We start from the raw sequence: 14,634 nt of genomic DNA, 5'->3' as shown, positions 1-14,634 counted from the left end.
GAGGCCAGTTTGCTCTGATGTGGTTTTAAATCCATCTTTCCCTAAATGAGCTGGGCACTTAGGTACATGAACTAACTTCTAGGCTAGGGGTTCTTAACTTTTTGTGTCATAGAACCCATTAGAGCTCTGATGAAGCCTATGGACCCTTTCTTAGAAAATGTTTTTAAAAACTTAAAATATATTGGATCACAAAGGAAATAAACTATACTGAAATAAAGTTGTCAGAAACAAGAAGAAAAGTGCAAGGACACCCAGGTAAGGAGCCTTTGCTCCAGACTATTCTGTTCTAGTTTATTTCCTAGGTTTACTAAATCCTGAGTATATTGTGTATGGAGATATACTTTGATATATGACAGATTTTGTTCCGACCGTGTCACCTGTAAAGTGAATTTGTATACATTAAGAATGGTTTCCTCAGTGATTCCCATTTAAAACAGGACTTAATGAGAAAATAGAGATGAAGATTGGGCCTACTATCTTCCCATTCACTCAGCTCATGGGAAGAAGAGCAGAGTAGAATATTATTAGGGTTGACAGAGCTCTACTGCACGTGTAGAATTGTTATACTGTGTATCCCTTTATTCATTTTCTCTTTGAATTTTGTCTCACTCATACATGCACTTTCTTTCTCTTATAGTCGCAGTACAAGAGCCATTTTGTTGCTGCCAGTTTAAGCAACCAGAAGGCTGGGAGCTCTGCTGCTGGGGCAAGCGGGTGGACCAGTGCAGGGAGCTTGAATTCTGTCCCAAGTAATTCAGCCCAACAAGGCCATGCCAACTCTGACAGCCCCATTGCCACAGCCGCCAAGAACATCCCGGGCTTTTCCAGTGCTGGGAACCTTAGCAGTGTTCCAGGAGGGTACTCACCTACTGGAACCCAGGGTCTCAACAACTCAGCCTCTGGGAGCAACAGTCGAGAAGGAATTGGTGGTGGCAGCGGTAATGGGAATAGAGAGCGATACCCAGAGAACCGAGGTAGTAGTCGCCATAGCCATGGAGACAGTGGCAATCGCCATGGTGATGGTCCACGTCATGGAGATGGCCGTCATGGTGATGGATACCGCCATCCAGAAAGCAGTGGCCGGCACGGAGATGGTCACCGGCATGGAGAGAACAGACATGGGAGTGGTGGTCGACATGGGGAAAGCCGGGTTGGGAGTGATGGTCGAAATGGAGAGAGCAGGAAAGAGGCTTGTGGCCGTGAGAGCAAGACAGATGGCAGGACAGACAACAGGATGGACAGCAGGACGGACAACAGGATGGACAGCAAGATGGACTTGAAGACAGACAAGACAGCAGATGGCTTTGCTGTGCCTGAACCACCCAAACGCAAGAAGAGTCGATGGGACAGTTAGAGGCTGTGTGCAAAAGCATGGAATGGAATGGGTGGAGTGTATTTTTTTTTTAAGGATTTCTTCTTCATAAATGGCTGTGTCTTGGGGGCTGAGTTGGGGCCCATAAATCTGAGATGCAAAGATCCTGGGCTTCTAAGGGACATAAGTAGCCAGGGCCTAGAAATAAGACCCCTTCTTTAGAATCATTTTTCTTAAGCTTCCTTTGAAGCTGCTTTGGTCCTCGTTGTGTGTTGAACCCTCATGTTTCAGCAGGGCTCTAGCCACAGGGAGACCTAGAACTGTGGCTAGGATGGAGCTTCTGGTATGTTCTGAGAGACTTAAGAGCAGTTAGGTGGCCATAAATCTGCTCCTGAAATCCTATTTAGGTGTTGAGGGGCCAGTTCAGGTTGTCCTGAAAGCTAACTGTGGAGTACAGGTCTGTGCTCTGTAGTTTTGGTTTTTTGCTCCCACTCCTGACAGATTTTCTTCTCTTTTCTGGTGGCCAGGCAACGGTTAGTGTAAGGTGGGCAGGCTCTTTGCACTCTTGAGTTTTGGATTCCACAAATGGCAACCGGCAGGCACAACTTGATAAGTTTTTGATGTGGTTGCAGGTGTGCCAGGTCATTTGGGAAGCAGTACTTTGGCGCCTCAGCCAGGAACCTGCAGATATGTGGGAGAGAGTGGGAAACTGTGTAGGAAGTATTCTGGAAATTGTTGCCTAGGTCTAAGATGTTTCTTAATTAAAAATAAACCTCGGCAGTTTTTAAAATCTGATTTCATTGTATATTACCTTTTTTTTTACTTTTGCCACAATAACCTTTTTGCTGAAATGATTTGTTTTCATCTTGTTTATAAAAGTATCCAGAACTACCAGATTTTGTGACACTTGTGAAGGTTTCTTTCAGATGTGCATTCCTTTTTGCTTGCTCTAGTAAATGTTTTATTACTGGGAGTGTGCCTGATTTGTGTGTCATTATCTCAGATTCAGACTTATTGTAACGGTTTTGCCCAGAGTCCCTGACTCTAAAGACTTCATCCTTTTTGTAGTGAAAAACTGATGATGTCTTTTTCCCACTCTGTGGCCTCAGGATCATGCTTAAGGTGGTAAGGAGCCTGAATTAGTACAGATCAGAGATAAAGGGTTAATTTCTGAATGTTTCCCTTTTAATTTTTTGCTCTTTTTTAGAGCTTTTATTTTCCACGTCCTTTCATGAGGTAACAGAACAGCACAGACACTGGTCAAACAATGACCATTACCAGAAAACCATTAATCACAGAGGGCTTTGAGCTAAGCAGTTTTCACTTTCTACAGAAAAATGAGGCCCAAAGAAAGGAAACGGCTCAGTAGTTCTCCATGGTCCTTCTGGGGCCTTTCACTTCCTCCTCCGGCCTTTGTGCCGCTGTTCCTTACGTTGCTGTGCCCTCAGGTCCTTCTTCATCCGTGTGTCCACCACTTTAAAGTGACCTTTGACTCCAGCTGGTCGTCGAACCTTACGGCCCACACCTTTTTTAGCCACAACATAGGTAACCTGGCGTTTCTCCTTGCCAAACCCAGCCTTCTTGTAGAGGCTGCAAAGGGAAGATGAAAAGATGAAAATTGAAAACCTCCTGCTAACACTGTTAAGACTTTATATTTCTAATATGGAAAAAGCAACAGAGCTTTTAAGAGGGTAAAGGGATCCCAAGATCAAAAAGTTTGTGTTCTAGACCTAATAACTCAATAGTGTCTCCTTATACCTCCCAGCCTTTAGTTCTACTTCACCTGCGCAACTGGGCCATCTTTTCCCGCTCAGAGATATCCACTGTATTCACCACAGCCTCTGCCTTCCGCTTCGTCTGCTCCATTTTCTTCAACATCTGTGGATACAATTCTTGATTACGTGACTGCCTTTGGAGGAAAACCTTCAGGCTGCTTGGCTGCCTCAGAAAACGCTTCTGTTACTCACTCTACGTTTCTTCCGGGCCTTGGCTTCAGCCACTTTTTTGATGGGCCGAGCGTTAATTTCACGCCAGCGTTTCCGGTATTCCTCCACCGTCTTCTTATCTAGGGGCAGTGGCCGAATTCGGTGCTGTTTTTCCTCCTGCACAAACCACTCGGGGAGGTCCCCTTCCTCCTCGTTATATGTATATCTGATGAAAAAGAGTACCAATTTACCCAGGGCTTTCTAAAGTAGCTATCCATTCACCTAGAGCTCCATAATTCCTACTCTTCATACCTGCTGAAGGAGTCATCCACAAGGTCCCGCCGTGCCTTCCGGGAAGAGGCAATCATGGCACCCAGAGCAAGACCTTCTGGGTCCAATATCTGGCGTTTGACTGAGGGAACAGATTTTTATAGTTCAGTTCCCGACACAGCATCCTAGAATGCCCCTTACCCACCTTACCAAGCAAAACCCTGGCCCTCTTACCTGGGTCCTCAATAGGCACTACCACAAACCCGTCATCAGGCTCCATCAAACGGCCTCGCTTCTTACCTCGGGGACCTTTACTGAATTTCCTATTAACAAGGAAAGAGTGCATGAGCCCAACTTCTCCCCAGTAATCAAATTCCCTTCCCATGCAGGACAAAGGAACCGTTTGAAAAATGAGCGATGAGATGGCAGGGAATCAACCCCTCAGTTTCTACTACATCTTGCTCATCACCATGGAGGCCCTCTCACCTCTCGTCTTCACTGCTGCTGCTATCACTGTCTGAACTGCTGTCGTCCTCCTCCTCCCTAGCAGAAGTGGCTGCCTTTGCCTCCACAGGTGGCTCTCCCTCTGTGCTAGTGAACTGGGCCTGAGGGTGGGAAGGCAGTTCCTTCCTCCTTGAATTTAGAGGCTTCTGTTGCTGTTTCTGTTTTTCTTTACATCGGCTCTCATACAACAGTTTAGCTTGGCTTATCTCCAGAGCCTGATCTTCATCATCTTCAATCCCAGCAAAACCACCCTGCAACAAACAAGGTAGGGCTTCAAAACTAGGGAAGGGGGATGGAAACAAGCAGTTTTCTCCCTCCTCCACCTCATATCACCATTACTAATCCTGAAACCAGACTTCAGATCCCCTTCTCATCGTTCCAGTTCCCAAACCTGGTCTTACACTTACTTTAGAAAACCACAGGTTGGTTTGTTCTTCCTGAAGGACATCCTTTTCCTCCAGTGGCACCAAAAGAGGATTTTCTTGTTCTTCCTCCTCTTCCTCTTGTAGCTGCTCTGCAAACTTCACACTGTGGGCCCAGAAATGGATCACAGGGGAACTTGAGCCTGTGGGCTCTTGTGGATTATTCCCACACTAATTCTTACAATTAGACACCTCCACGGAACATATTTCTTCCTGCACATGATAACATTAAAGGGGTCCACCCTAAAACTGGGCTCACCGTTTTCGAGATGGAGGAGCTCCATATCCCTTAACTCCTGCTAGCTCTTCAGGGTCCAGGTCACTGGCCAGAGATGCATCATCAGCATCCTCATCTTCTTCATCAGATAAATAGATATCACTCTCTGGTTCTTCCAATAGGAATTTGTCTGCAGCCCCCATATTTCCTTGCACCACTTCCTGTAGTAGCTGTGGTTTAATGTAAAACAGGCCAAGGCTTATCAAAAGGATGCTTTTACATTTTGAAAGTACTATGTCTTCAATTTATATCCATAATCTCACTTTTGGGAAATTTATTGCTACATGTAGTTTTACCTTAAACACTGGAAATCTTCCTTCTGCAACTTACACTTAAGAGTTCTTAGTTTTGCCCTCCGGGGCCAAGCAGAACAAATCTAATATTTCCATATAACAACTCTTTAAATACTTGAAAACAAATATATATCTCCTAGGTCTTCTCATCTATCCAATCCTCATCATACGACCTGGTCCCCTCACTATCCTGGTTGCACTAACCTACAACATTCTTCCCAAGATATGGCACTCAAAACAAGATACTCTGGATATGGTCTGCACAGTTCAGCGTGCACCAGGAAGATTTGTCACGCCTCCCTTGTTCTGGAGGCACAATAAATGACACTCAATGAAACCTACAGGTTTTGGCTGTCTTGTCTTACTGTTAACTCACAGGATCTCATAATTCACTAGAGCCCTCTCCTTGGACCTTTTGTATAATCTGGCCCTATCTTATTACAGCTGAGTTTATGATGCTAAGTGCAGGAGCTAGAATTTAAAAGGGAGGAGTGTAGTATTAGATTTAGCCAACGGCTCACTCTGTCAGTTTTGTGTCATTACAGATCTCAGAAACACGCCTTTATCCAAGTCACTGATAAAAATGGTGAGCAGCACGGGGGTCAAAGGCAGACAGAACCTTGAGGCTACTCTACTAGAGACCTTCCAAGTTTGGTTGAGGCCCGTTTGTTCCCCACTCGCATGTAAGCTTTATATCCCCTTCCTAGCCCTCGTCTTTCCAGACTTAAGAAACCATTCTTTCAGTCTCACAGAGAATAACACACCCAATTAGATGCATGGTAGACCCAGCATGAGAATCCATATATCCTAACTCTTAGCCCTGGGCTTTTTCACAATCTATAATCACAAGTTACAAAGTCAATACAGTTAAACAATGCTAGAGGAATCTGCAGTTAACTGCATGTATATACTCCCTGTATATTGAATAGCCCTAAAATTCCCCTTCCCATGTTTCCCCTCTCGCCCACCTGGTGGCCGCAGATTGTCCGAAGGGAGAACATCCCAGTTTCACCATCATCAGCAATGGACATTCCAGGCAGATCCATCTTCAGTTCCACACGCTCCCGTTGCTTCCTCTGCTCCTGAAGTAACTTTTTTTTCTTCCTGGATAGTGAATGTGGGATCAACTCTGGTGAACTCCAGGCACATACACAGCAAGAGTCCCTAGTCCTTCCCATATCAGCCAATCCCCTAAGACTGCTTTTTCCAAACCACAACCCTCTCCTACATCTGCTGACTGAAAGGACAAGAACCTAGAGACAGCAAAATCTAGGATGTTATAAACATGATACGAGCTATACGTGAAAACTGCTGAACTACATCTGAACACTGAACCTGTGTCTTACAATGAAGACTCAAAGTCTCCAGTAGATACTAACAAATTCAAACGATGCCACAGCATTTACTTCATAGCAATTTTCTGGCTTTTCTACGTATTTGGAAAAAGTGAAATTTTCTTTAAAAAAAAAAAGTGTTTTGCAGCTCCTACACTTTGTGTTCTCTGCTTTCCCAACTTGTAAGGCCCTAGCTCTGTTGCCAATCCCTTCTCTCACCTTTTTAGCTCTGCTACCTCCTGGGCCTTCATTTCTGCAAGAGCCCTGTCCAAATCTTCCTCATCATCCTCAGCAGCTACTGTTGTCTTTTTTCCTCCTTCTTCCTCTTGTTCCTCCTCTCCAGAGCTAAGGCTGGAATGGAGGTAAGACAGATGAATGAAGGCACATTCAGTGTCATTAGCTCTCTCCCAATCTTTCTCAAATCTTATGCTCTATCTACCTTGATCCTCAGTTTACCTGATGTCCAGTGCCTTTGCTTGATCTTTGAGCTTCTTGGCCACAAATCGACGAAGCTTTGTTCTCCAATTCAGCAGGGACCTGTTCCAAAAGCCCTGTTACTTACCCTATCCATTAAATGCTTCATTGAAGGTATCAGAACTAATTCAGATACCAAAACCACAAAATAAATAAAAACCAACTCCCAAACCCCAATTTCTGGGACAAAGGTTTCCTATTACAAGAAAGGCACCAGTTACCACCTGCTCTTCAAATTTCACTGGGCCCTAATCCATCTCACATACACTCAGGCTTGCCCCCAAGGTCCTTGCCATTCTCATAATTTGAGATGTTCACCCTAGTACCTGAGCTCCTTTCGCCCCAGCACTTTGATGTCCTGGCAGTACACCTTCACATCCTCATTAGTGGCTGGATGCTGCTCCAATTCCTTATCATCTAGTGTGATCTGCTCGGCAAGAAATGAGAAGAATCAGAAAAAAACGAAACTTCCTAGATGGGTCAGGGCGACTCTTCCACACGTATCTTTAAGCCTGGATACTCACCTCACTGGCTCTGGAGAGGAAGTCAACAGGGTTAGCAGCTCGGAGAAAGTCAGTAATGGAGACCCGGTGATAGAGGGTGAGGTCACCCTCAGCATAGCCCTCTGCCTAGGGGATGGGAAAGACACAGAACAGACAAGGGAGTCCCCTCTGAGGTATTCTCAATGATTCTCCTTCTCCCTCTCAGAGATTTTCTGAGTATGTCCACTTCTCTTTCACATACATACCTTGGGCTTCTTCTTGGTTACTAGTTCACTCACAGTCTTGGCCTGAACTTCAACTTCTTTAAAGGCAAATTTGGGGTCAAAGAATTTACTGTCAATCTTATCAGGAGCCAGGAAACCTGGAAGCGTACAGAGAAAAGGAAAAAGATGAGGAGAACACACTTTGAAGAGAAAAAAAAAGTTTAGGAGAGGAGTAGAATACATGGGGATAAAAGAGAACTCACCCTGGCAGACCACAAAGATCTCTGCAGATTCCTGGCGGGAGGCCTGGGGCTTAGTGGCCTGGACATGACGAAACAGCTGCTGGAAAATCCAGAGAAGGGGCTGGTAGTCACGGGAACGGAAAACCTTAGTGATAAAGCAGCCACCACGTGCCAGGAAATCACAAGCCAGACGGAGTGCCATCAAGGTCAGGTGGGCTGAGGGGAATCAAGACTTGTCAGCCAGAGTGCTTGGCATCTGGGAATAATCCCAGCCCCAATTCTCCTTAGGCACCTTGGGAGTAGGCATCATGGACCCAGCTAGCCCCCACATTAGGGGCCCCATCATTGAGCACAACATCAACCTTCCAAGTCTTCAGCTCCTTCTTGAGAGCCTGGAAAAGGGAAACAGAATGTCACATCTCCTTTCTAGACTCCTGAGCTTCCCTATGGCCTAGCCCATTTCAAGGGCTTCATAAATGCTTTTACCTGAACCAAGTAGCACATGAGGGACATAAGAATGAGGACTGACAAAAGCTGAAAATAACAAATATAACATACAGTCTTGTATAAATAGCACAACTACACTGAACATTATGTTACGGGTAAAACAGGGTCCCAAATCCCCTCCCTCTTATGTATTTGCATTTCTCACAACTGAAGAAACCCATGGCGACAAATCGAGTCATTTACGCTGAACACATAAACCTGGCTCCAGCCACTAGTCACTTATTACCTCCCCGCCACCCCAACCCTTACCAGTACACCCTCACACATGCACATGCCCCCCAACTGATGGCTGCTTTTAGTTACCCACTGTAACTAGGCCTGGCTCCGGCTATGCACCACTTCACTCTCTCCATTATCCTCACCCAGAACCCAAACCATGGTCCTTTGTGCCACTATAGGGATCATCTTCAGTTTGCATTTGTATCTCTGGTGCTCGGCACAAAGTAAGTGCTTAACAAATGCTTTCTCCTTCATTTAGCCAACGTTCTCACTCCTATGGCAAGGGTTCCCAAAACAGGGAGTCAGAGAATGTAAGTGAGGATAGTGACTTAGTATCCCCAAATGAGCCACTGCCAGAAAGTGATGACAAGGTGTGAAGGCATGGGAAGGAGAGGGGAGAGCTTACTTGGTGGCATCTTTCAGTTGTGATATCCTCTTGCAATGTAACAACATTGGGAATGGGCTTGATTGGAACCAGGTCCACTCCTAGAAAAAACACAGTGAGATCCCAGCTACTACAGGGGAGATACAGTCAGAAACCCAAACTCCCCACCCCAAGCATCCAGGAGCGACACCTTAACACTCACCCACAATAAGGCTGGACACTGGCATGAACTTGGAAGCCACCTGCAGCCTGGAGAATTAAAGAGAGTAATTAAATAATAACCCGAAAATTGTCTTTTCTCTTTCCCTTGTATATAAAACTTGTTTCTGTCATCTCTATGGAAAAGTGTTGTTTGTTTGCCTTTTTTTGGTGGGGGGGGGCCCGGGCGGAGGTAGTAGTAAAAGTGGAGAATAAGACCGTTTGCAACTTGTCAGGTTAAATCTCTTACGTCAGTCCCATGCCCAGCCCCGTGTGGGGTGCTGGGGGTGGAGACACATGAAAAGCAGAAGCTGGGAGAACATCCGAACCCTTAGGAAATGCCTGGCCCGACCGCAGGGGAGTAATCAAAGGGTAAGGAAGGGAAGGCTTCCCGGAGGCGGTGAGGAGATGCCCAAGGAAGCGGCCGCGGTCACCCACCATCCCCCGGGCGCCGCGCACAGATCCAGCAAGGCCCGGGCTTTTTGCAAGAATTGGAAGCGGCGGTTCAGCTGGATCAGCTTGAAGGCGGAGCGGGAACGAAAGCCTGGGGAAGAAAAGGCACCGAGTGAGCGGAGACGGAGGCCGGGCCGACGGAGGCCCAGGAGGCCCGCGGACCCCTCCAAACTCACCGGTCTCCTTCGCCAGGTGGTAGAACTTGTCCCGCCGGCTCTTCCCGACTTTGCCCTTCTTTCCCATGGCGCTGGATGGGGGTGTCCCCACAGCCTAGCCGGGGAGAAGATCCGGGGTACTCTTTCAGGGCGCTCACCGCCGCATCCACGGAGAAACCACTGTCGGAGATCCACAAGAACCGCCACCCAAACTTTTGGGGGCACGTGCAGCCTGGGGACGCACTTCCTCCCTTCTTCCGGCGCCGCCGCTCTTACGCGTGCGACTCCGCCCCTTCAGCCATCTTGAGTTTGTAGATAAAGATTTTTGTAGCGGTTTTGGTTTGTTGTTGTTGTTGTTGTTTTTGATAGGATGATTGGACTTTACAATAGGGCGGGACTTTGGAGGTCATCTAATCCAATCACCTTACTGCTATGGAAGTCAGAGACAGGGAAGTAATGTCTTCAAGATCTCCACCCTGTATTCCCATAAAAATAAAGCTAAGACCCAGAGAGTTGGTGATGGAGCAATAGAAGCCAATTACCAAGGGAGTGTCTGGGAGGAGCATTTTCAGGTCACCTCATCCACTAGCTCTCCGAAATGGCCAGACGTGGATTTCCGACCTTCCCAACATGGCCTCTACCAGCGGTCATTCTTTCGTAAAGAACGTCGCGTTCCTTGACCCGGAAGTTTAATTCTGCGGGCCGCGGCCGCTCCCGCCCTTTTGCGCTTGCGCCCGGAACTCTCTTGGATGCCGGCATCCGGATCTGAGAAGGGAAGATGGCGCTGGACGGACCGGAGCAGGTAAGAAGGTTGCGGCTGGGCCGAGGCTGGGAGTTGTGGGGACGGATGAGGTTTGGAATTCAGATCTTGGCGGCGGACAAGCCGAACCCAGGTTTGGGTCCCATGGAGGCGGGGGCTGAGCCCAAGCTGGGGCCGGTGCTACCCCACAGGCCGACGTGCTTCGTCAGCGCCGCCCCGTCCGGGTCAGGCCTGGGGACAGGGCTAGGAATGTGGCCCCGAGCCCTGATCGCCCTTGTTCCCCGCCACCCCCCCCCCCGTGATTGGTATTCGCTCGCGCGTGTGTACGTGAGTGTGTGCGTGTGTTGCTCTCCCGTCCAGATTGATTGTAAACTGCCCCCTGCCCGACCCAGGACCGTGCCTTCCTCCCAGTCTCTGGGCCGTAGGCGCCCCCCACAAAATGTTATTTGATAACATCTTTTCAGCAGATGGAGTTGGAGGAGGGCAAGGCCGGGAGTGGGCTGCGACAGTATTACCTGTCCAAAATCGAGGAACTGCAGGTGAGGCCGGGCACTGGAGAGAGGGACTGAAGGTGGACATCGTTCCAGGAGTAATCATCGTTCTCGTTCACGTCGCTCAGGGAGGGAATGGGGGTCAAGTTTGGGGGAGGGGAAAGAGAAATCGTTTTCCAAGGACCTTAATCCTTAGGGAGGGATCCTCTGAAAGAAGGAGGGTGTCGTTGCTGGGCTCAGAAGAAAGTGAGGGAAGAGAGAGTGGGGGCAAGGGAAGTTGGGCTTGCCAGATATGGAGGGGGTTGCGTTAAGAAAAAAAAAAGTGAGGTGAGGAAGCTTGAGAGCCTTCAGCATGGTGAGTACTGGGAAGACAGTACTACTGTTTGGGGCCTGAGCTCAAGGAAGACAGAAAACCCAGTATTTTAATTTTTAGAGAGGATCTAAGAATAGAAACTGGGTGGAATGAAGACATATTGAAGGATACATTCCTAAACTTCAGTGGGGGCTTTGATGCCTTTATAGGGAAGATAAAGTATCTAACTAGTAGAGGTAGGGTTAGTGGCTATGTGGTCTGCATTAGAGACTTCGTTGTTTTAGTGAATAACTGACCTGGGTTTTAAAAAAGAAAGGTCCCCTAGAATTCTGAAGCCCTGTTTGTGAGGGCCTGTGGTATCTAGGGTAGAATTAGCTTCTTCTTTGGACCTTTTTGAATCATGGCAGTACTCTTTGAGGGATAGAACAGGGTGAGTGTGATCAGTTTGCCAGAATCTGAGACCAGATATAGTGGACCTTATTCTTCCTTCTAATCATGTTTAGAGAATTTGGCTAGGAAGGTTTTTTGTTAGCTACTTGCCTGTGGATTATACTGTTTGTCTTCTGCCCACTACAGTTGATTGTGAATGACAAGAGCCAAAATCTCCGTCGTTTGCAAGCACAAAGAAATGAGCTAAATGCAAAAGGTAGGAGTCCAGCAGTAGTGACTGAGAGTCATAGATTCTGGGTTTTGTTTTGACTTTCTGGGTACCCTTGTTAACACTTCAAATATTAACACACTCTAGTATACATATGATTGAGTAGCTATGGGGTGCAGTAGATAAGAGTGCCAGGCCTGGAGTCAGGAACTCATTTTCTTGAGTTCAGATCTGGTCTCAGATACTTACTAGCTGTGTGACCCTGGGCAAGTCACTTAACCTTGTTTGCCTCAGTTTCCTCAGCTGTTAAATGACCTGGAGAAGGAAATGGCAAACCATTCCAGTATCTCTGCCAAGAAAATCCTAAATGGGATCACCAAGAGTTGGACGTGACTGTAACAATTGAACAAAAGCATATAATTAACGTTATGATTAGCATTATTTCCATTTCCATTGGAAACTTTTTAAGGTCAATGAAAATATCTTATGCTTTACAAACAGTGCTTGAATTAATTGAAACAATTGATGGGCTGGAATGGGAATCAGTTAACTTGTTGAGCTATTTAGCAAAACCTTAGTAAGATAACTAAAAAAAATGCTTATATTTGCTTCCTGTACAGTGCGCCTGCTACGGGAGGAGCTGCAGCTGTTGCAGGAGCAGGGGTCCTATGTGGGGGAAGTGGTCCGAGCTATGGATAAAAAGAAAGTTTTGGTCAAGGTATAGGGTTTGACCGCAGGGGCTGAAATAGGTCTGTTTGCTATATACTGTACCCCTTAGACAGTGGGACAGTGTCTTGGGAGGGAACAGTATCACGTCTTGCTGGTTGGTTGGTGTGTGTGTGTGTGTGTGTGTGTGTGTGTGTGTGTATATATTTTCTTAGCATTCCTTGACTTTTCCTTGGTTGTATGACTCGGTACCTAGGATGGAGGCTGGTACCACTTGGAAAGCTAACAAGCTCCTCTCTCTAGGTACATCCTGAGGGGAAGTTTGTGGTGGATGTAGATAAGAACATTGACATCAATGATGTAAGTGTAGCAACTCCAGGAATAAAGGGGGTGAGGGGCTGGGGTGTATATGCTGTATTCTAGTAACATCATTTTCTAAAACTATCTACCACAACCAGGTGACACCCAATTGCCGTGTGGCCCTTCGAAATGACAGCTACACCCTGCACAAAATTCTGCCCAACAAAGTAGATCCATTGGTATCTTTGATGATGGTGGAAAAAGTGCCTGATTCAACCTATGAGATGATTGGTGGCCTAGACAAGCAGATTAAGGAGATCAAAGAAGTGATTGAACTGCCTGTTAAGCATCCTGAGCTCTTTGAGGCACTAGGCATTGCACAGCCCAAGGTGAGGGGCAGGATTTACTGTGAGAGCTAAATTGGGGGTTCTGATCCATGCCCTGCACCACATCCCAATATTAAGTCACCAGGAGGTTAGAGGCAGTTGTGCCTGAAAGGCACTAATTGGGATATGGGAAAATAGGTGGACTTTACCATGAGAGAACTGAGTTTTGCTTACCCTACCCTAGGGTGTGTTGTTATATGGACCTCCAGGAACTGGCAAAACTCTCTTGGCTAGGGCTGTGGCTCATCACACCGACTGCACCTTTATTCGTGTCTCAGGCTCAGAATTGGTACAGAAATTCATTGGTGAAGGTGAGCATGCTACCTTTCATGGGGAAGATAAAGTCATGAGGTGAGGGGCCAGTCAGAATACTTCCCCTGCTTTGGCACTGAGCTTTTGACACATTTGTGTTTTTCAGGGGCAAGAATGGTACGGGAGTTGTTTGTTATGGCCCGAGAACATGCCCCCTCCATCATCTTCATGGATGAGATTGACTCCATTGGTTCCTCACGTCTAGAAGGTGGCTCAGGGGGGGACAGTGAAGTACAGCGAACGATGCTAGAGCTGCTCAACCAACTAGATGGCTTTGAAGCCACTAAAAACATCAAGGTGGGAAGGATTCTGTTTGGAGTGGGTAGAGGAGAAGAAAGGGGTAGAACCTAACCTACGAAAGATTATGAGCCCTCTTCCTTCTCACAGGTTATCATGGCCACCAACAGAATTGACATCCTGGACTCTGCTCTACTTCGCCCTGGTAGAATTGACAGGAAGATTGAGTTCCCGCCCCCTAACGAGGAGGTTGGTGGTAGAGAGCAGCCAGGGGAAAGTGCAGCTGCCTAAGAGGGGGGAAATGTGGTGCTCAAGGCTTCCCTCTCCTCTCTACCACTACAGGCACGATTGGATATCTTGAAGATTCATTCTCGGAAAATGAACCTGACTCGAGGCATTAACCTGCGGAAAATTGCAGAGCTCATGCCTGGAGCATCAGGGGCTGAAGTGAAGGTAACTTAAGAGTACGTGTGAAGGGAAGGATGTTTGTTCAGGAGCTGTGATCTGAGAGGCCTGTTAAGAGGATGTCATGGTGTCTTTTCTCATCCAACTTTCTGTGTGCAGGGTGTGTGTACAGAAGCTGGGATGTATGCCCTTCGAGAAAGGCGTGTCCATGTCACCCAGGAAGACTTTGAGATGGCAGTAGCCAAGGTAAAGAGGCTGTGATTGGGGGAGGTGGGAAGTCATAATACACTGGAACCTGGTCTGCCCCTTTTCTGGGCTGTGACTTTGGTAAAGAGGGATAGGACCAAGCTGGACCCTATTGCAACAGCCTGTCATTTCTTCCTTCAGGTCATGCAAAAAGATAGTGAGAAGAACATGTCCATCAAGAAACTATGGAAGTGAAATGGCCAGCCTTACATCTCCCAAATAAAGCTCACTGGGACAGTTAGTT

General features: G+C 47.0%; 3 protein-coding genes across 10 annotated transcripts in view; 2 read left to right on the top strand and 1 right to left on the bottom strand.

Annotated features, from left to right (window-relative positions):
* The window catches only part of DDX42 (DEAD-box helicase 42), a 40,914-nt gene extending 38,807 nt beyond the window's left edge, over positions 1-2,107 (top strand). For all 7 annotated transcript variants that reach the window (XM_020997329.2, XM_020997325.2, XM_020997327.2 and 4 more), the window contains one exon: positions 638-2,107. In XM_020997329.2, coding sequence (XP_020852988.1) covers positions 638-1,354 — 717 coding nt within the window. In that variant the 3' untranslated portion in view covers positions 1,355-2,107. The remainder of the gene's footprint in view (positions 1-637) is intronic.
* Positions 2,108-2,475: 368 nt separating this feature from the next.
* FTSJ3 (FtsJ RNA 2'-O-methyltransferase 3) lies at positions 2,476-10,307 on the bottom strand. Its single transcript, XM_020997331.2, has 20 exons — positions 9,698-10,307; positions 9,507-9,612; positions 9,073-9,119; positions 8,892-8,971; positions 8,052-8,151; positions 7,781-7,975; positions 7,560-7,675; positions 7,336-7,440; positions 7,138-7,238; positions 6,794-6,874; positions 6,557-6,688; positions 5,972-6,107; positions 4,693-4,880; positions 4,419-4,539; positions 3,994-4,262; positions 3,742-3,830; positions 3,550-3,649; positions 3,280-3,463; positions 3,096-3,190; positions 2,476-2,902 (listed from the first exon to the last, which is right to left on the bottom strand). The coding sequence occupies exons 1-20, from the start codon at positions 9,762-9,764 to the stop codon at positions 2,707-2,709; spliced, it is 2,508 nt and encodes an 835-aa protein (XP_020852990.1). The 5' UTR covers positions 9,765-10,307; the 3' UTR covers positions 2,476-2,706.
* A 61-nt stretch (positions 10,308-10,368) lies between these two features.
* On the top strand, positions 10,369-14,631 carry PSMC5 (proteasome 26S subunit, ATPase 5). 2 transcript variants are annotated; one of them, XM_020997337.2, is made up of 12 exons: positions 10,369-10,478; positions 10,901-10,975; positions 11,817-11,886; positions 12,459-12,556; positions 12,808-12,864; positions 12,963-13,193; positions 13,375-13,501; positions 13,609-13,799; positions 13,890-13,988; positions 14,082-14,192; positions 14,304-14,390; positions 14,532-14,631. In XM_020997337.2, exons 1-12 carry the CDS (start codon positions 10,455-10,457, stop codon positions 14,583-14,585), a joined length of 1,224 nt encoding a protein of 407 aa, XP_020852996.1. In that variant the 5' UTR covers positions 10,369-10,454; the 3' UTR covers positions 14,586-14,631. The 2 variants fall into 2 exon arrangements, with proteins under 2 accessions (XP_020852996.1, XP_020852997.1); XM_020997338.2 differs by having other exon boundaries at positions 10,375-10,478; positions 10,904-10,975.
* Positions 14,632-14,634: the final 3 nt, after the last annotated feature.

This window comes from Phascolarctos cinereus, unplaced genomic scaffold (assembly GCF_003287225.1).
Source record: "Phascolarctos cinereus isolate Bilbo 61053 unplaced genomic scaffold, phaCin_HiC Scaffold_5;HRSCAF=322, whole genome shotgun sequence".
NCBI classification, from domain to species: Eukaryota; Metazoa; Chordata; class Mammalia; order Diprotodontia; family Phascolarctidae; genus Phascolarctos; species Phascolarctos cinereus.
Note: the sequence above shows the minus strand (reverse complement) of the source record. Positions and strands in the feature narration are given on the sequence as shown.